At 27.6% G+C, this 22280-nt stretch overlaps 1 protein-coding gene across 6 annotated transcripts in view; it reads left to right on the top strand.

Annotated features, from left to right (window-relative positions):
* The first annotated feature begins 53 nt into the window (after positions 1-53).
* The window catches only part of LOC107456922 (Segment polarity protein dishevelled), a 25346-nt gene continuing 3119 nt past the window's right edge, over positions 54-22280 (top strand). For 2 of the 6 annotated variants that reach the window (XM_071181467.1, XM_016074926.4), the window contains exons 1-17: positions 56-261; positions 3400-3470; positions 5912-6088; positions 7019-7088; positions 7170-7303; positions 8964-9037; positions 9120-9182; positions 10847-11012; positions 11584-11677; positions 13678-13747; positions 13970-14057; positions 14145-14273; positions 15374-15501; positions 18304-18390; positions 18473-18607; positions 19197-19364; positions 20907-21140. In XM_071181467.1, the coding sequence (XP_071037568.1) occupies positions 5925-6088; positions 7019-7088; positions 7170-7303; positions 8964-9037; positions 9120-9182; positions 10847-11012; positions 11584-11677; positions 13678-13747; positions 13970-14057; positions 14145-14273; positions 15374-15501; positions 18304-18390; positions 18473-18607; positions 19197-19364; positions 20907-21140 (1804 nt within the window). In that variant the 5' untranslated portion in view covers positions 56-261; positions 3400-3470; positions 5912-5924. Of the gene's footprint in view, positions 341-3399; positions 3471-5911; positions 6089-7018; positions 7089-7169; positions 7304-8963; positions 9038-9119; positions 9183-10846; positions 11013-11583; positions 11678-13677; positions 13748-13969; positions 14058-14144; positions 14274-15373; positions 15502-18303; positions 18391-18472; positions 18608-19196; positions 19365-20906; positions 21141-22280 lie in introns of all 6 variants that reach the window. The other 4 variants (XM_016074916.4, XM_043044363.2, XM_016074907.4 and 1 more) reach the window with 4 other exon arrangements.

Genomic DNA, 22280 nt, shown 5'->3' with positions numbered 1-22280 from the left:
TTACTTTTTGATTTTAATATTAAATAAACAAATTATGATTGGCAATACTATCCGTGAGTAGTTTGTGACGTCACTTGGCTGTTGTTGTAGTAGTCGACATGATAAATTAAAAAGCTGTCAAAAGAAGAGTTTATAAATAGATATAAAAATAAATTGATGTATAATTGTTTATAAAACATGCAGTTTTGAAAAGAAAGCTATGTATAATTATTAATATAGCTTGATATCTGCTCTTGAACTTGAAAAACTAATGTGAGTGCGGTATGTTTTCGGGCATTCTGGATTAGTAGGCCAGAAACGAAACCTCGTCCATTTATGTGTACTGTTTTTAATTTAGAAAGTAAATAATGGTTGACATATAATTTGCTTCAGTTATGAATTGATTTTTATGACTGAAAAAATATGATCGTTGACGACAGTAGTTATTTATCCTAAATCTTTTACAGCGTTAGATATATTGTAATTAGCTATAATCACTATCCTGGTTTGTGAGAACCTAATACTTTAGACACAACTCTCTGAAATATTGTAGTTTACAAGTATTTTACCTTTTTTTTTAAAAGGTTATTCCTGCTTTAGTTTTGATATTATGAGAGATTGAATGCATAATTTGTGAGATTGTATCATAAATTTCCACCTCAGTGGATAAAACTGCTCCAGTAGAAATAGGTTTCTTCGAATTCAATTGAAAGAAACTTTTTTTAAATAAAAATATGAACCCAGTTTTTGTAATCTTGTTTGTGTTTAAATAATAGTATCAATTTCAAAATTATTTATTATTAATTCTAAATAAATTAAAACTAAATATCAAAAATTGAAAAGAAAACTAGAGTAAATGGCTTTCTTCAGAAAGTGAAATATTCTTGACACACGCAATTGAGTAAAATAAAACCTAATTATTTAATTAAATGAACTGTTAAAATATTGAACAAATTTTTTAATTCTACTGAATATACAAATGTCATGAACAGGACTATGAATCATGTATTGTATACACAGTTACTAATAAATAGCACACTATTATTTATATTCAAATGCAATACTGTTAAGTAGAAAATCTAATTTTAATAATCAAATTTAAATAAATGGTTACACAAAGTTTAAAGTTTGTCCAGTTTCTTCTGGTTTTCTGGAATAAATAGGTTTCTTCCTGACATAATGCCAACCTTGGATTATATATTATTTACCTCAATAGTCATATTTATAATTTTAGTTAATAAGTTTTTTAATTTATCAGAGTAAATGTTTAAAAAATAAATATATTTTTAAGTGCTTGATGTGATGAAATTTTAGTACAGAATTTATACACATAATAGAATTTTACAATCGGGTAAAGTGGGTACTAAAAGCTTTTGCAGAAGGCTAAAAGACCAAACCATTAAATTTATTTTACTGAAAATTTTGCTGCATTTTATATACATCGGATTCATATGGATTAAATATGGGATATATCTGTCGCATCAACTACAGTCACCAAGGTGCCAAATAAATTTTAAACATGCAAATTTAAGTTTTAAAATAAAAGTGTAGATGTTTTCTCAGGGGTGGCTATGAGTTATACCTTTTGAGTTGGTCCCTTCCTGAGATGTTTCTCATAGGCCGCTGCCGGGAAGTTGCCAAGACTTGGCTATTATTCTGCCACTGCACTATATAGAAATTTGAAGCATACCTTATCTATTGTATTTGTTTGGTTTTCAACATATTTTGATATACCTACTTTACCCCAAAGTGGTGTAAAGTTCTAAAATTAGTATATATTTTACTAGAAAATATACGTAATTGTTTTAGAAGTGAAAATTCTCTTAAATGTGTTATGATTATATTTAAAGAAAATTTCGAAAAATAAATATTTTTGTATTCTTAAATTAAAAGGTTAATACTCCTGGCTATCAAAATTTATTTCACTACAGATGCAATATATTTTGCTGAACTCTACATAATTTCGTCATAAATCAAGAAAAGTGTATTAGTTTTTGGTTTATTTGGAATATAAATGAGAGTATATAAATAATATCTATAGAGGTAATTTAAAGTGTTTTACTATTTATAGCAGGCATGTATTTTTATAGAATTTAGTTACTTTAAGAAAATTGTTTTGTTTTCCATGAAAAAACTGCCATAGGAAAACAGAAACTTGCATGAAATCTTATCTATATACTTCAATATGCTCATTAAGTTGTACCATTATATTATTTGGGTAATATTTTTAATTATATTACGTCTGTTTTATTGTTATTCCCTTTATCATTCTTCTCTTTAAAAAATAAAATTTGAAAGAAATGTTTGCAGCATTGGAATTACTATGGCTATAATCAAACAAGTAAATTAATTTTATCTATTTTATTATAAAATATTGAGCATTAAATGCTTATTAAAGCTAATGCAGAATTAAAAAAGATATCCCTGTTATACAGCACTTAGCTAAGTCTAACCATATACCCAATTATTAACCATATGCCCCCCTCAGAAGATAATCTTATGAAAGAGAATTTTGAGATTTATTCTTAAAATTATAAGTAGATCTGTTCATTAGAAGTCCCTCTAACAGTTTTAACTAAAGTTAAAAGTTTTTGACAGTTTAATGATATTAGAAAAAAGCTTAAACTAACATACTTTATAAGTTGATCATAAGCAGATAGTTTGCTATCATTCAAATTTTTTTTATCAGTTTCGAGAACTGAAGGAAAATGCTTGTTGCAATCTCAGTCTCTAAAAATATTAAATAAATTATCTCAGCTTAAAGGGATAAAATAGATGTTTTGTAACTTATACCCTCTTAACTCCCCCCCCCCCCCCGACCTTATTTTTTCATGATTTGATACAGTTAACACTTTTTTCAATCTTTCCTTTGAAAAAAATTTTTGCTTATAAGCTTGTATCATTCATTTTTTAAAAAGTTTTATTTGGTGTGTGAACTTTTTTTCAAATTTGTATCTTTTTTATAGTAGAGTTTTGCATCAATTTCGAGTGATTAAAGTACAATTATTATTTCTAAATATATTTGAAATATGTTTGTACTTTTCACTAGCTTTATATCACAGAATTCTCCCTTATCATTTAATAACAAAACTTAATTCATTCCAAGCTTTGAAAGCTCTAAATACTACCTGTTGCTTTCTTTTAAAAAATTTGGTTCACTCTTTCCCTTGTAGAAGGAATATAATTGATATTGAAAATTGTTAGCTGTTTAATTTCTTAAATGTTTAGTAATAAGTAGAATATTGAACTGCAAGTTTCTGTTTTGGCTAAATATAAATAAGAACAATTGTAAAAATTCTTCATATCAGAACCAAAACAACTGTATGTTTGTTTAACATATTTGTGAGTGTGTTTTTCTTCCAAATTGTATCACGAAGATACATATATCAAACTAAGTTCATTTGTTTTATTTCTTTGTAGATTGTAAAACTTCAAATGAAATCCACTAAAGAAATCTTCAGCTGACCAAATTATTTTGGAGTCCAATAATTGTAAGCAATACTAATTTTATTCAGATACATGTATTACACTTAAGGCACTTGGTATTAAAACTTGCTCAGGCCTCTACTTTTCATTCCTAATTATTTCAGACTCAAGGGATTTTTGTAAAGTACTTTTTTCTTTAATTGAAGATTTAATTTTATTAATTGTTGTCCAATCCATTATAATAAAAGAAAAGTTATGTCAGTCTTAAATTTTATGACAGTTGCTGCATGGGGAAATTTTTAATACTAAAAATCATTCAAAAAATTTCACCAATCTGTTTGGGGGAGACATTTAAAAAATAAATATTTCTCATGTGTTTTAACATAAAGCACTGTTATAAATTAAATTATGGACTATTTTTTTTTTTTTTTTTAAAATATAACACCAGTGCTGTTTGCTAGCTTACCGCTCTGAAACAGAATTTTATTGCTTCTCCTTTTGGCATTGTAGTAGGGCTTCCAACTGTTCCATTCTCTTCAAAAAACTTAATAAATTGGTTGTGAATTAAATAGTAAAACTTTCGAATAAGGATCATTACGCCTGATCTTTAAAACTGTCAACATGAAATAATTGCACTAAAGTTGCCCTTCATATATTTTGATATGTAGTGGTGAATAAAATAACTTAAAATGAAAAATACTGAACTAAAAATAACTCATACTTTGTAACCACTAGAATATATATATTTTTTACAAACCGGAGCAAGTTGCTCTGCAATCTGCAAGGAGCATCTGCTATAGCCTGGAACTGGCAAAGGCCGTCCTAGTCAGCTTCCACAATCGCTGCCTATATCTAAAAAGAGGCTACTGTCCGCCTACTTCTGATACCTAACACACCAAGATTTTTTTTCTACTTTGTTCAACCACCTCATGGTTGGGTGACCTCTTTTCCTGGTGCTAAAAATCAGTTTTCTAACAGTACAGTACAGAACCCGTTATCCGGAAATCAGAAAACCGAAACGAAATTCGATAAATTTTCCCGCCATTTTTAAAAAAAAATAAATAAATAATCTTTTTTCTCATAGGATTTTTCTTTCTATTTTGAAAGATGTTAACCTTACCATCATTTTGGAAATAATCATTAGTGTGTTACTTCATCGTTTTTTCTTCTTTTTAAGATTATTTCCAAATTTTGTTTTTTTTAGTTGGGTTTAACAGTAAAAAAAAACGGCTTTTTGTAGCGATTCAGAAAACCGGAAAGATCAGTTATCTGGAATAGCGATGGTCCCGATCGTTCCGGATAATCAGTTCCCTACTGTATTTGGGACTTTTTAATCTTTGTAAGTGTCCAAGCCATCTTATACATTATGCTACAATGATTGAGATTGAAATATTTTGTTTCGTTGATTGTTAAGTCTATAGTGACTTTCTCAAGAGGAGCAAAGGTTTCAATTATATTCTGTTTTGTTCCACCAATGTTGTTTAGTGACATCGACATGCACCAGAATCTGTATAAATTAATCAAAAAAATCTAAACGTGTGTATTTGATCTAAAGTGGATCTTCCTCTCATAAATTCACATTGGTGTGATCCAATAATTTCTGTGACATAAGACAATTGGATAAGATGTTGGAGAATATTTTAAATGTGATCTTCGGTAAGGTAATGCCTCTGTAATTTTCTTATTCTAGTTTATCTTTTTTGTGAATTGGCCATACAGAGCCTTCAACCCATTTAGTGGAGATCTCCATACCTTTCTTAGGTGTAGCAGATGATTTTATACTCCATACTAAGATGTATTGCATATTCTTTATTTATCTGATCGATGTTGTCTCAAAATGTTAAGTAAGCAATGTGAGGGAATGTCGCCACATTAGTAGTTTAAAAATTATCTGAAGCTATATATTTGATTTTTTTATGGTTACTGTTTTGAAATGTGTTTCTGTAGACATAAAAATTAAATTGCGATCCAATGTGCCAAATGTCTGAGTAAATTGCTTGATAGTGGTAAATTTTGACAATCTTGAGTTAGACGTAATCGGCAGCATCATTTCCATCGCAGAATGATAATAACTATAGTTCATCTTTCTTTTGTTGAAGTAAACTTCTAAAAATTTTATTATTTAATGTAAACTCACAAAGAAGAGCAATGAATAATTACAAAAAAAAATTTAAAATTTTTTTTTCTCCAATTATCGTGTGTCATACATACGTCTTCAAGTTTGGTACATGATTATTTGATGTTAATGCTGATCTATTAATTATTTACTTTTTGTTTCACTCCATTCTAAGAAATTCAGTTAATATATAGTTCATCATAGTAAATGTAATCAATAATAATAAATTGAACCAATAAATACAAATGATTTCAGAAGTTTCAAGAGATGGATTTTATGTTAGTGTAAGAATAATTAACTTGATTTTAGTATAAAAACTTTAGTGAACTTTGTTTCAAATTTAGTAATTAATTTCTTGTAACTATTTTAACCTTTATTTTACATTTTTAGAAGCTTATTCACTATGGCAGAGGAGACTAAGATTATCTATCATATTGATGATGAAGATACTCCATATTTAGTGAAGTTATCTGTGCCTCCTGACCGAGTTACATTGGGTGACTTCAAAAATGTGTTAAATAGACCAAATTATAAGTTCTTCTTTAAATCCATGGATGATGATTTTGGGTAAATAGTTATTTTATGTCAGATATTTTTAGTTCATTTTTTTTTCTATTCTTAGAACAAAAAATAGGGGAAAGGAGGACTTTAAAATCTTTTAATATACAGATTTGATTTCAACTTTTTTCCTACTTTAAAATTGATTCAATTGGTAGTTTAAAGAGAACTAGCCTCAAAAAATCGGGAATTTGTGATTTGAACTAAATATCACAATTGCCACAGGCGACTAAAATGTGGCTATTTGCAATTATTTTTGGCTTTTATGTAAAAAGTATCCTATTGGCCACCAACTTGACCAAATGGATATAGTATATGATAATTAAGTGATTTAATAAAATTTTAGTCATATTTTTCAGAGAAAAATTTCTTATTTAGGCAACTATTTTCATAGTTTTCGACAGCTATTTTCATGCTTTAGTGTACTGAAAACAACTATTTTGTTCATTTTCTTCTGTGGCAGCCCTGTAATTATGAATTATTATGTACATTTTCATTTAGCGTCAGCTTATCAATATTATATGCTGTGTTAAAGTTTAATATATGAATTACTTTCTGAGAAAGTGAAATTATTTTAGCTCATTCCGATAACATAAATGCAACATATTCTATAGATTTTTGTGCCAGCTATTGAAGTACTGGAGCTTTTGTAAATTACGAAGAGCATTTATCTATTTTTTTTAGTATCTAATTTTTTCAAGAAGTCAATGGTTATTGTTCATTATCAATGCTTCCTATTACAGCAATAACTCAAACTTTGTTTTTTAATTATGCCTCAACAAAAGATTTCTATTACTTTGAAAACTATGGCAAAATAGTTATGCAATAACAAATCTTGCCAGAAGTTTACTATCTTGTAATTTAACAAAAAAATGCGTAATAATTAATGCTTGACATTTTTAAACTAATACTGCATTATGACAAATATTATGATTCCAGTGTTGTGAAGGAGGAAATCAGCGATGAAAATGCAAAGTTGCCATGTTGTGGGGGACGAGTTGTATCCTGGGTAAATATATTAACCTCAAACTCTTATTTCGTATTTTTTTAATGTTATTACCATAATAAAAAATAAAAAAATTTGTTTCAGTTGGTTACTGCAGAAGGGAGTAGTTTATCTGATAGTACGTCTCAGTGTACTGACACTATGTCTCAAAGATCAGAATTAAGATTACCACTTGAAAGAACAGTTGGAATAGGGGACAGTCGTCCTCCCTCTTTTCAGTAAGTTAATTTCTAATTGATATTGCCTAATTGATTGATTTAATAAATTAATTGTTAATTTTAAAATCTGACTTATCCTTATTATTTTCTGATTTAAAGATATTTTAATTATTATTAAAATATTTATATAAAATTGAAATATTTTTGTCTATTTTAGTTGAGCTAAGTAAAAAAAAATTTTTTTTGCTTTGAAAATCTTTTAGTTTTATTTTAGTGAAACTTAAATTGCATTTATAATACTTCTAACTTTGGATCCGTATAGATACATTTTGAAACATAACTATTCTATGTAGTCCAATTGTTTTCTTACAATAATGTATTTAAAAGAACTTCCTACAGTCAAAGTTTTCTACTCTCCCTTTATCCCTAGGGAGTAGTTATAAAAATTATTGTTTGTTTCTATAAAATGCATGTAAATATTGTTTTTGAAGAGAATGCTCTGAAATAAGTGGGTTTTTTTTCATTTATTTTTTTTATCAGTAAGTGTTAAATAAAATAGCATTTTAAATGTTTTAAGCTGGTGTTTGATTCCATTTAACTCCAGAAAATATGTGTGATGAAAATTCACTTCCTTTAGGAATTACTGTTTTATTGTTATTATTTGTTTACAATTACATTTAAATCTCCTGGTCAAAAAAATATTTAAATAAATCAAAAATTTTGCGTTGAAATTCGTAAGTTTTGGATTCGCTTGAAATTCAGGAATTCCATGTTTCTGGGCCCTTCTTATAAAAAGTGAGTTACTATTTAAAATATGAATTTTCAATTTCTGTCCATTAATATTCACATTAAAAATGTTTCATATATTGATTAAAATAGAATAAGAAATTTTTTGTCCCATAAGAGGACGTGTCACATCTTATTTCTTGGGCGTCCTTTATGATTTTAGGAATATTTAACATGTTAGAATGCACAAGCTGGCATGTCAAAGCACTGTTTTCTATGCTTTATTTATTTATCGACTCTTTGAAAAGATTGATATTAAACATTTGATGATCTTGCATGTGTTGCACAAACTGAACCAGTTTCCATAATTTTGTTTTGTAGGAAAACAAGGAAGGGAAAAGAAAACACAATTTTTCCCTGCTACGAAAACAATAAAAAGTAATTAAAAAAGTAGTAAAAGTTAAAAGCAAATAATAAAGAAACTGATTGCTCTATTATCACACTGTTAATAATGATAAGATTCTAATTTTATTGACTTCAGTTTGTCATTTCTTGAGTGTTTTGGTACAGAAGAGATAAAAGAAAAATTTTATTGCATTATCCTTTGCTTTAAATTAAACTTCTATTTTGTGAAACAAATTAATATAGTGCTTTAATAACTTTTCAACTTAATATAGTTTCTTTTTCTGGGAAATTATAAAAGATTATTATATCTGGGACTGTTATTTATTTGCATTTAAGCAAAAAATAATTAGAAGTTACAAATTTCTTTCAATAATCTTATATTTTTAATATTTCTCATTTTTCCTGTGCTATTTTTTTTTTTTTTTTTTTTTTTTTTTTTTTTTTTTTTTTTTTTTTTNTTTTTTTTTTTTTTTTTTTTTTTTTTTTTTTTTTTTTTTTTTTTTTTCCAAATTAAAAATGAACTCTAGCTCTCAGATAATTGGGAAATCGTTTGACTTTAAAAATGTTCTAAGTGAATAAATTTTTTCAGTGCTCCTGTAATAGACCATCGAGACTTAGGGGATACGTGTACAGAAACTGAGTCCGTCATTAGTTCCAGAAAAGGTAAAACTTTTCTATTTCAAAATATAAGCTTTCTTTTGATTTTCAGAAGAGCATTAAATAAATTTTTTATTCATTTATTTAGATCTCCATTCTCACATGCATCGCCCCATCAAGCACAGGGACAAGCACTTTCATGATGATCATGGTAAAAAAAAATTTTAGTCATACTTTTTTATTTTGATAACTTTTAGTAACTTGCCTTGTTTTGATTTCATGTTTTGTACTCTAGATTAGTTAAAAGCAGTAGATTGATCTAAAATGGAAAATTTCTTAAATAGAGATTGTTTCGTGATCGGAGCATCTGGGGCTGGTGTGGACAGTAAACATGAGCCTCCCCCCCCCCCATAGTATTTTTATTAACCTTCCTTCTTTTTTTACATTAGTTACACTCACTAGTGTAAGTGATATATAATGGTTCATTCTTATGATTGGCTAACAACTAATACCAGATGAAAAGAATTTTAATTTGTGAAGTTCCTAACTCTGCAACAACAATGATATCACTCTTATACCATTGAAAACGTAAGATCAAGCTTTTCTATGTTAAGCTTTTGGTCCTCTTCATAAAAGTTTTTCTCAGTATAGCTTTCTTGCTGAAATTGTTACAGATCAGGTAGAGAAAAAAAAGATAATACAGCTCTCCTGAAAATTATAATACAGTGATAATTCAAAGAGATTATATTTGTAACAGCTCGTTTCTAAAGTTCTTCTTCTCAATTGCTTGTTTCTAAAGTTATTTCTTCAAGCTATTACAGTTCTGCATTGTTTTACTGTACCAATGTTTTTTGTCATGACTTAAATTCAGCAAAATGATATTGTCATAACCATCTGTATTTGGAAATACATCATAAGTAGTCTCTTTACTGTCTTGTACTGCTAAATTAGATTAATATAATGTGCATTGAATTTTCATTAAAATTTACTGAAGCAAATTAGAATAAGTTACTAAATATTTAGTGAGAATGGTGCACAACTTACATTTATAGTGTTGGCTTCAATATCTTTGTGTTAAATTCACTATTTCCTTATCTCTGTGTTAAAGATTTTTTTATTTTAAACATATATATTTTTTTTTTTATCATGTTCATATGTTCCTCTTATAGAAGTACTTGTAAACAACCTTGTGCATCTCTAGGGAAACTTTTAAACAATTGAGCTGTTTTTTAAAAATATCATGAAGTAAAAAATATATTTTATTGAAAAATCTTGAAAAGTTCCATAAAATATTGAAATATCATTTAAACATTTGGACACTTTTTATGGAAATTATGTATTTTTAAAGAAATTAAGAAAACTGTTAGTATTTATTCCCTTCTTCTGTATATTTCCATGATCAATTTCTTTGTGTTCACATAATTTTTTTAAAGTTATGCTGAGTTTTTCCTGATATATAAATGAGGGATTATGTTCAAGTTTGAGATTTATTTTTAAGGCAATTAACAAGGAATTGGGGCCATTAATAATTCTTAAACTATGTCTTTAAAGATTAAATAATGTTTATTAATAATTTAGTGAAAATTCCTTATGTATTTGTAGTGCTAAAAAAGAAATGTTTAACTAATTATTTTTAATTTCCATCTATTTATTCCTTTTCAATATGTATATTTTTCATTTTACTAAAATTCATATATTTTGATATTAGTTAATGGTTAATTTTCGTTTTAAATTAAAATATTAATAATAGTGTATGGTAATGTTTAGATTGGTAAATTAAGATACTAATTGCACAATTTCCTTTGGCTAATCCGAAATCACTGAAGCAAAAAATCTGTGTCTCTCAAGTGTTTCAATCTAATGTGTTTCTTTTAGTTCCATGTGGATGCCCATCAACTAGAATCAATGGCCATAGCAAATCTAATCACCCCCATGCTCATCCTAGACATAGAAGTGGTCATGGGTATGAGTCTTCCTCAATGATGACCAGTGATATAGAGAGTACTAGTTTTTTAGATTCTGAAGAGGAAACAACTAGCAGGTATTATTTCACTGTTATAATTGAATTTTTTTGTTTTATGATGCACTTTAGTCTCATATCAAATGTACCAGATGCTTAAACATTAAAAAAAGAAAATCATTTTTATATGTTAATAATTAAATTTCTTTGTTAAGAAAAAAAATTCTGGAAATATTTAAGAAATTAATATGTATGCAAAAGCATGTTTAAATAGTTTTAATTTACTTTTTAATAAATGCTACAGCCTTTTAAATCTATTTATTACTTGTGTAAGCAATTTTTACTTTGTAGTGTATATTTAAATTACTACTTAAATTTTGAATTATTCATAGAATATTTTTTTGGAGTTGTCTGTATATAAATATTTTTATTTAATTTAATTTATATTTGTCTTTATTTCATATTTTTTATTTATTTTTTGAAACTTAAAATTTAACACTAAAATTTGCTCTCAAACCAATATAATCTATTAATTTATTTTGTATTGTATTAAACAGTATTACAAAGATATGTATTTATTACTAAAGAAAATTTAAAGGCATATAATTAAAGATTTTTTTAATAAATTATACTTATTTTTTGTTATTTTTAGAATATCTACTACTACAGAAGAAAGTAGTGTTTCTCGAATTCATCCTAGACATCGAAGAAGGCGGCGTAGGCATAGAATGCCTCCTATGAGTCGGGTAATGTAACATTATTAATTTAGATGCATTAAAATATTTTTTATATTGACTTATATCAAAATAAAAATAATGACTATTTTTTAAAAAAAATATAGTATAAAAAGTAAAAATCTTAACCTTAATGATGAAAATTATTACTACCATGTATGAGTTTTAAAAGTCTTATTTCTTATGAAAAATTTTCAAATTTAGTTGCAAGTTATTTGGAAAGAAAGTTTTAATATTAAATTTGAGCATATTTTAACTGTAAAAAATGCTCTTGTAGAAAATTATAGTCTTAAAATATTTCTATAAGACACTATTTCTATAACTTTGTTAGAAAAAGCTGCTTCAAAATAATTTTGACTGATTGACAAATTTTTATTTCTGTTTGTAAATAAATTATAATTGTTCAACTTACATAATTTAAAAACTGATTGACCTCATAGTTTGAAATGTACATGTATAGTATTTGCATGAAGTATATTATAAACAGTGGTTTTTGAATTTTCAAACTATTTTTTTCTAAATATGCTCATAGATCAAAGGTTAAATGCCATATTTGAAATATTTTTTAAATGTTCTTAAAATGTGTTAACCGTAGTGTAAAATGTAAAAATCACATTTACTGCCATTATTTTAAAGAATCTCAATGATTATAAAAGATGTAAAACCATAGTTGCTAAAAACTTAACCAGATTTCTTACTATTGAAAATTTTAAAATATGTCTTTTTCAATTATAAAAATTGTTAATAGAACTACTAGTTTATAAGATCAGAATATGACGAAAAGGAAGTAAACTCCTCATCAAAATGTATTAGGGCACTTTCACAATAAATCAAAAGTTCATAATTTACTTATGTACTCCATTTTAATTTAATGCATGTTACTTTTAAATTACTGATAATGAACCCAAACTTGTTTGAAAATTTTAACAATTTGAAAAGTGCTATAATATAAGAGTAAAATTTCTTTATGCTTTATTCAAAAATTTCTGCTACATTGTGAATTATCTTGGAACATGTCAAAAAAATAATTTCTTTGCTGCACCATGCTGAAGTGGTGTAACTAGATTTAGTACAATTGAAGGAGCTTGTGGCAATATAATTACTACCAACATTTTTCAAATTATTTAGGGAGAACTTTTTTGGTGAGAAATGCCACAATTTCTATGTAGACTAAACAATATGCTCTTATTGGCGTAACTTAAGCAACTTTATCGAAACATAACAAGAATGGCGAGAGTTTTTATACATCTAATACAAGAGTTCAACATTTATAAGAAAACAATAAAAAACCAAAATTAATTGATTTCTAAATAGATAATGCAGTGAGAAAACTTTTTTGAAGTAGGGAATTGTTCTGGAAGGGAGCGAGATTTTAAGAAATAAAACTTGATTATTTTATTTAGGCTAACATATTATATTCAACACTTTTGTTTTAAGAATTGAGAAAAAGATTTCGTTGTTTCATTTTTACTGTTTTTTTTTTTTTAATTTTTTTTTATTATTATTATTAATATAGCATGGCATTTTAATGGAACATTTTATAATAGATTTTATTCTTTTATTGTTACTTTTTACCAGTGCGGAAGACAGATAGCTGGTAACAAAAAAGCTGTGAATTTCTTTTATCACATTAAAGATTTATTTTAAAAAATAAAAACATTTCATTTTCTGTTTCTCTTTTTTTTTTCCTTTTTTTTTTATTAAAAAATGGAAAAAGACATTTATAATGAATGTTATTCTTTTATCATCACATTTTTCTAATAAATATGATTATGTAAAAAAATTTATCGAATTTTCTGGTGTTAAAATTTTCTTTCAAAAATGAGGATCGATTTTTGTTTTGTTTTCTATTTAGCTATTTGTTTTTTTAAAAAAACTGATTTGTATCATTGTTTTTATTATGAAGCAACAATTAAAAGGTTTTTTATTAGACCTAATTCTTTCTTTACTTTTTTTTTTATAACATTTTAATATTTGTAACATCATTGGGCTTTTTAAAATATATTTTGCAGACCTCATCCATCAGCAGCATCACTGATTCAACTATGTCCTTGAATATTATAACTGTTACCTTAAATCTAGGTAAGAAGTTACTATTTATCTTAAAATACTGACATAAATCTATATTATGAACATATTTATAACTTTATGAATGCCTTAACTATACCTATTAGTTTAAAATTAATATACTTATATGAATGTATTTTTATAAGATTTATAAAATTTTCAAATATATAATATTGTTGATTTATAGTTGTGTATAAACGTAATGTAAGTGATTAAATTTGCAATTTATTTTTTCAGACACTGTAAATTTCCTTGGTATTAGTATCGTTGGACAATCAAACAAAGGTGGTGATGGTGGCATTTATGTTGGCTCAATAATGAAAGGGTGAGGTTTCTGATGCCATTTTTATGAAATTATTCATAAAAAAATCTTTTGCAGTAGAACTTTCATTAAACAATACTTAATTTTCAGTGGAGCTGTTGCACTGGATGGAAGAATTGAGCCTGGAGATATGATACTTCAAGTAAACGATATAAATTTTGAAAATATGAGTAACGATGATGCAGTTAGAGTTTTGAGAGAAGCTGTACAAAAGCCTGGGTAAAAAATCTTATGAGACCATACTTTTTTACTAAGTTTTGAACTTTTTGATATACATGCAGTAGAACTCATGTAAAGTTACTCATGAATGTATATTTCTCGCTTTTATTGTTTTTTGTTTTTTTCTTAGTCACCTTTTTTATTTCGTATATCAATACTGAAAAAAAAATCATGATATTTAAAACACCCTCTAATACTATTTCTCTGAAATACTGACATTTTGAATATTCTTTCTCCCAACTCTTAGATCATAATTCTCATGTAATGCTAGTAGTCACACATACAAAATAAACATTTTAGGAAAAGATGCTAAAAAAGTTAAATATATAAACTTCTCCCTTATATGCAGAATTTAAAAATTTTTTTGGTTGAATGTTTTATTGAAGCACATTCTTCCATGGAAAGATTTATAGCATTATATGATTGAATTGATAAATTGAAAAAGTAACATAATTTATCATATCGCTCAGTATGCAAGTTATCAGCAAGCAATGATGAAGTGATGCTGGAGGAATGAGGTATTACCATCTTTACTTTTAAAAAAATTATGGTCATAAGACCAGTTTATTTTTTTTTTTACCTTCCAGAAAAGTTATGTGAAGTGAAAGGTGAATATTGTCATTGCAGTAAATTGTGGAAGGAGAAACTAATAGTGTTATTGTGCTGTTACTCAAATGGTAGCGAAAAACTGGCATCCCTCGTAATTAGTCACTTCAAAGACCCATTCTGTTTTTAAAATGTGTCTAACAAAATATAAATCAAATAAATTGGCTTACACAACCAAAAATCATTTTCTGCAAATATTTATTGAAATATAGAGAAAATTCAAAATAAATTGTATACAATGTATTAGAAATAGTCTTTGAAAAGGTAAATTAATAGAGTTATTCGTATCTATCTTGTTTATAATGCATCAATATTTCACAACTAATGAATATTTAACTTTATTACTCTGATTTTCGTAAAATGTGTGGAGTTTGGAAAGTTGGCTTATACACAGTACATGTAATAATTATTTTAGTTTATTATATTATATTTTTATTCACATGCATTCTTTTTATCTATATTTTTTGCATTTTTATTCTTTTTTCCCCCTTTAGTCCTATAAAACTTGTGGTAGCTAAATGTTGGGATCCAAATCCTACTGGTTATTTTACAATACCAAGAACAGAACCAGTTCGTCCAATTGATCCTGGTGCTTGGGTTGCTCATATTGAAGCAACTAGAGGTAAATTTACATATTTTCCTCATTATTATTATTACTTTGATTTTTTTTTTTAATCTAGTAATCAAACATTGATAAAGTTTTATTTTAAACTGCTGTTTTTACAAATGTTATAAGAGATCAGTCAGTCAAATCCGATTGTATATGCCACAAGCCAAAGAATTTGGATTTAAACCACATTCATTTGTTGACTTATGTGGAATAAAATGTTTAAAATATATATTATTCTAGAAGGCTTCTCACGACTGGTACCCAACCCACGAAGATTTCTCTGCATTCTTATTTGGTTTGCTCTGCAAACCTTGCTTACTCCTAAGTTATACCCAAACCCATTTTGAATATGTTTTAGCAAAAAATCTGAAGAATTTAGATCAGTAATTAAAATCTCTAAAACTAATTCTTCTTTAAAAAATAAAAAAAGATTTCTCAAGTTGTTCAAATAAAACAATTTTTAATTGGAAAAAAATGGCAAGCAATGGAAAAATTTGCAGAAATTAAACATTATGCTTTTAAATAACAATGCCTTTTAAAGATTTTTTTAAAAACACTGTTATAAATTTCCGGACTTGAAGCTATTAGAGTAAAACTGTCAAATGACCAAACTCTTGAGAGGGCAACATAAAATTGTTCATGTCTGAAATCTGGTTAATCTATTAAAATGTAGCTCTAAATTATGTTTGAACCTGCATAAGTATGATAAAAACATTATGTAAAACACTTTGTTGAAATAAATTATTTTCGTTTTACCTTTCAATTCTTCCCAACTTATAGCTGAGTTTGTTTCAACTTCTGTTATCCACACGAGAAAAGAAATTTAATTCTTATGACCGCTTATACACTTATATTTAAATTCTTCATTGCCAGCTCAAGAGATTAATTAAGACTTTCTTTCCCGTTGTGTTCAAGAAATTTATGTCTATATATATATATTATAATATTTATATTGTGTTCTTTACTATTTCTAATTATTTATAATGATTAATTGGAGCAAAATCAAGTTTTTTTCCCCTATACTGATCCTCTTTTAGAAGGGTTACTCTTTAAAAAAAAGTATTTATTTTCCTCTGAATAATTTTTGTATTCTTTTAAGTCGTGATAAGGGACAAAATTTTCTCTTAAAATTGTTGCCTGCATATTAAATCCCTTTTCTGAATAAGCTGAAAAAGTTAATTACCATTCCCCATTTTTTTTTTTAAAGATTTGCTTTATACATGTAAGAAAAAATATAATTGTTTTTAAGCCAAAATATTTTAGTTTAAATAATTATGTAAAAATAAGTGGTAGACATTTATTTTTACATAAAAACTATTTAAGTAGGTACTTAAAAGATAAACTGTAAATTATTCATTGACATTATTTTTTTAAAAAAAATTAATAATACAACACTGACTCAAGTGAAAAAATTATCTTCTGGTGCATCATTTTTAAATGTCTTAATATCAACTCTTATGATTATTTTTAAGGTAATAATGAAGGGGCTTCTGTTTCCTCAAAATATTAACTTTTATTTTATTGTTTAAATTACTTTATATGCAATCTTATCACTATTTTCATTGAAATGAAGAAAAAAAACAATAGAGGTGATTATATTTTGGAGTAATTTTATCTAATGAGAATACTCCTGTGTATAATCAAGGAATATTTTCACAGTTTTCTAGAACACAAAGTTTTGAGGCAGTAAGATTTATGTTTTGTTTTACTCCCATCTTATTCTATCTCAGTCCAATAAAATATCTAAAGCTCTAATAAAACCAAATGCTTAAGTTGTGGGGAAAAATACAGTTGTACAACACGCTAGTGAAACCAAAAATTTCATATGGCAGCAATTGATAGGCAATTAAGGAAGCAGACAAAGAGAAACTGATGACATTTTGAGAGAAAAATATTTATTTTATTAAAATTAAATAATTATAAAATTTTTGATGCAGTAAGAGAAAACGGAATCCGAAGAACTCGTTACAACCATGAATTACAATCAAAATACAGAGAACCTTACATGGTAAAAATGATCAAGATTTCTTTAATAAGGTGGCTAGGAAATGTATTTCGATACGGCAATGAAAATCCTGTTAAAAAAATAACCTTCCAAACACCAGAGGGAAAAAGAAAAAGACCTAGAACAAGATGGTTGGGTAAACTAGAGAAGCAGTTAAAGGACTTGGTTGTTGATAGTTGGAGAAATATATAGCATCAAATAGATCTAATGGGATAAAACTGACTTAGGCGGCCTTGGCCGGTAACCAGCTTTAGTGCCTAAGAAGGACATACTATTATTAGTAAACAAGTTAGTTGTTATTGTGTACCGCATCATATAAGCATAAAATAAGTTATAATTTCAATTCAAAATATTGAGCCGTAGTCATTCAGGGGACAGAGCACTCTCCTCACCGTGAGGTGAATCGGGGTTCAATCCCAGCAATGACTTGTTGATTTGAATTTCCACACACGGCAGGCACTGACCACAGTGCTAGCGTAAAATATCCTCGGTGGTAGACGGGTCATGGGTTAGAGTCATGTTGTCGTCAAGCCAACCGTGGGAGGTTTTTCATGATTTTCTTATCCATGTAACGCAAATGTGGGTTAGTTCCATCAAAAAGTCCTCCATAAAGGCAAATTTCTCCCAATACTTGATCCAGGAGTTGCTTTGTCTTCTTGATCTGGCTCAAAATTACAAGGCTACGGAGTTGAACATTGGTAGTCTTAAACCCTTAGTTGGGTCAACTGTTCAATGATTGTTATAAAATTCAAAATTTTGTTGCAATTTGTTTTTTTAGCATGTTTCTAAAATTAACCTTTTATTTATAGCTGCTGATTATCCACTGCGGCCTCCCTCAGTTAGTACTCTGACATCAACAAGTTCATCAATTACAAGCTCCATACCAGAATCAGATAGTGAGTTATTAAAACCAGTTTTTCCATCTGCTTTTTACTAATCTTTAATTATAATTGTCTAAATGATAATTTTGCAATGCAGGACCATTTCAAGAAAATTCTTTGACTGTGGAATCTGATATGTTATCAATTGTTAAAGCTATGACAAATCCAGAATCTGGATTAGAAGTTAAAGATCGTATGTGGCTGAAACTTCTTATCCCTAACTCATTTATTGGTAAGCAAAGTTAAAAATTATGTTTAGTAAAATATTTCAGATTTACTAATAATAAGTGTATTATTTTTATGAATGTTTATAAATTTGTATGTTATATTTAGAATTTCACTGTTTAGCCAAAAAAAAAAAATTCTGTTTGATTGCTATCGAAAAAATGTTTTTTAAATTCTTTAAAAATCTATCAATTATCATCTCCCAAACTTCAAATTGGTCTCATTTGAATGAAATAATTTAATTTAAAGCCAGTACGCTTTGTACATAATAAACAAGAATTTACAAATGTTTTTACAGAATAAACTAATAAAATTATATTTGACAATCATAAAAGTTATATAAATTAATGAAACGGTTCGTGCAATGATGTTGCTTTTTATTCTTTCTCAAAAGTTATGTGAAATTAATGGTCTGATTAATTCAATAAAAATTAAAGCTGCATCTCTAAGAAGTCCATGTTTCTTTTTTTTAAATAAATATTAATTGCAAAATCTTATTAAAAACTCCTTTTTGTAAATACCAGAAATGAAACTGGACCACTTGAATGATAGTTATTTTTTATGATGTTAAAATAGCTTTTTGTTGAATTTTATAGGTGCTGATGTTGTTGACTGGCTGTTTACTCACGTCCAAGGTTTTCAAGATCGAAAAGATGCAAAAAAATATGCTACTCTTCTATTAAAAGCTGGTTACATTCGTCATACTGTTAATAAAATAACATTCTCTGAACAATGTTATTATACCTTCGGAGATATAACTTCTAGTAAGTCAATGTTTATATTCATATATATCGAGGTATTATTTCTTTAACTTTTCAATTTTTATTATTTTTTCCTTTTAACTGATGGGCCTTTTCTACCGCCACAAATTTCAGTTGCAAATATAAGTGAGACAACAAATTGTGATTGTAGATAGTGAATAAGTGAAAAATGTACTTTTGTTTTAATATTAGTGGTTGCTAAAAAAGGGTTTGGATTAAAAAACAAGTAGTTCTTAACCCCTTAACTGCCGAGTAAAATTAACGTGATTCACTCCCCAGTGCCACCGTTTTTCGCTCAAGTGCACTTTCTTACACGGTGTTTTGGTGGGGGAAAATGATGCACGCTTTGCAATTTAAAAACAGTTTAATTTTACAAGACAAGAAAAAGGAAAGAAAGAAAATACAAAATTTAAATTAAATAATAAAAATACAATATAAAAGATGTTAAAACTTAGCTGTTGTATGATAAATCCTGAAACATGGTTGGACACATAAACCAACATCACATTCATCGCACTGATAGCGGGATTCACGACGAATTTTTTTTCTTGAACAAACAGCACATTTTCGCGATGCATTTTTCTTTGAAGACGTTGATGGAAAGAATAAAAAGCACCAAATACATACGGGAAACAAAAGCGAAAAAAGAATAAACCCGATCTTACTCAAATAAATACACACAAGCGATTAATACGATATCACTTTTCCATAACATCCTTTTCCCATTCCCCCTCCTCCGAAATTAGTAATACAATCGCGAAGCAAACACTTCCAAGGCCATTTTACTGCATTCTGAAATAGGGGGTGTAGTTCTATTTATAGCAGCGCAATGCAAAGCATCGTACTTCGGGAAAGCGTATATATACGCCTGCGGCAGTTAACGCTTCGTCTGGCCGAGACGTATATATACGCCCGCGGCAGTTAAGGGGTTAATTTCTTGCAGATTGTTATATTTTAAAAAGTGTTTCAACACGGAACTTACAGAAAATGTTGACTGGGAATCAGTTATGGATAGGACTTAATCGCTTTAACAGACAGTAAATCATTTTGTCCAATGTTATTCACTAAAGAGTTGGGTATGGCATATATACTTGTATTAGTGCTTGAGAAATATGATGCAAATGTCAATTTTTACAAAGTTGATGTGTAGACGAATTTGCTACTCTCTCAATGTATATTTTTATCTTAAACTCTGATTAATTTAGAAGCTGTGAACTAGTAAAAAAATTCCGCACAAAAAAAGATAGGATTTCAATCTTGATTATCTCATGAGCTTAAAAATGTCAGTCACTTTATTTCTTCCCAAGATCACAAACTTATCCAGAAAGCATTTCAGTTAAATAGTTAAGATTTATTTCTTGTGCTTTCAGTTAAGTTCTTAATTATGTTACATATGCATGATCGAAAAAAGTACTGTCACTCTCCGAAATCTTTATAAATTTGGAAATGCTTAATACCAGAATGTATCTTGGACATGTTTCTATAACATTATAAATTATATTTGTTTTTATAGCATTTGTTAATAGTTGTTCTTTTTTTAACCAGATATTGCATCACTGAAACTAAATGAAGATGATTCTGTGAGTGAAGCTGATCGTGACACTTTGGGACCTTTGCCTCCTCCTTCTGGTCCTTCCCCATGGGGAAATCAGTTGCCTTATTCTGGTAGCTACATTCCACAGAATCCAGGATTCTTACCCATGCCCTTTAATTACGTAAATGACAACAACAGTAGTTGCAAGAACTTTGTTAGAGAAGGGAGCATTCACAGTGGTTCGGGTAAGTGGCAAGATTATTATTATACATCAGCCCCCGTGGCGGAATTGTCGCAGAACGTTAAATTTTTTGTTGAAAGATTTTTCATTTGGGAAGGGGAAATTTTTTGGTTTTCCTTTGCATAATTTTTCAAAAAAAATTTTTTTTAGTTTTTATTTTACTTTTATTTATTTTTTTGCAGAATTTTTTTTTCTTTGAAGAACATCATATTTTACATACACTTGAGGGACTTACCCGTGACACACTTGAGTATCTATTTTTTAAAGAGTCCTATTCGCATGATTCGTGATCCTTTTTTTTGGGAGTTACTGCACAGATTTTGCGATTTTTAATTTATGTGCAAATTTTAATTATTTATCATTAAATTATGTACGAATTTTAATTTGTGTAATGATTTACAAAATTCGAAAGAGGAAATAATTAGTGCATTTTTCCGCCTATAAACTGCGAGAATATCTCCTATAATATTAGAATTAAAAAATATTACTTTTAAAATTAAAAATTTTTGTTCTATACTTTCTTCTATGAACACAACATTTCTGTTATCTTAAATTAGTAATTGCTGTAATTAAAAGTATCATAAAGTAAAATATTAGTTCTAGGGAAGTTAGTTGCAGAAAACCCGAAAAAAATTCTGCCACAGGGCATCAGCGTTTTGAAACCTGATGGTCATAAACCTGAAACCTGAGGGTTCCTTGAGATGTATCAAAATTACCTATAAAATTAATGTGAATAATGAATTTGTTTTTCAATTAAAAGTTTGGCTTCATGTTAGTAACAAATGAAAAATATCTCCTTTGATTTCTAAACAAATGTAGGTAGACAATTTGCGATGTTTCACTTGTCTTTTGCAGGGATGAGATTCTTTCGCGGATTTCCGCTTTTTTTTTTCAGATTTTTCCCGCTAATTTCCACTGAAATTTTTTTTTTGCACAAGTTAAAATATTTTTATGAGGAATTTAATTTTCCACGGAGCGAAATTATTGAAGTCCTTATTCCTCCCTCTGAAGTTTCTCTAAAAATCATTTCCTTGGGATAAAACTGGTTGGCCTTTATACAGGGATGAGATTTTTTTTGTCTCTCGAATTTCAGCCTTTTTATCAAAAACTCTGATTCTCTAAAAGTTTCGTTTTTTTTTTTATA

The sequence above is a fragment of the Parasteatoda tepidariorum genome, chromosome 5 (assembly GCF_043381705.1).
Source record: "Parasteatoda tepidariorum isolate YZ-2023 chromosome 5, CAS_Ptep_4.0, whole genome shotgun sequence".
Lineage (NCBI taxonomy): Eukaryota > Metazoa > Arthropoda > Arachnida > Araneae > Theridiidae > Parasteatoda > Parasteatoda tepidariorum.
The sequence above is the reverse complement of the archived record's forward strand: the minus strand, read 5'-3'. Positions and strand labels throughout refer to the sequence as shown.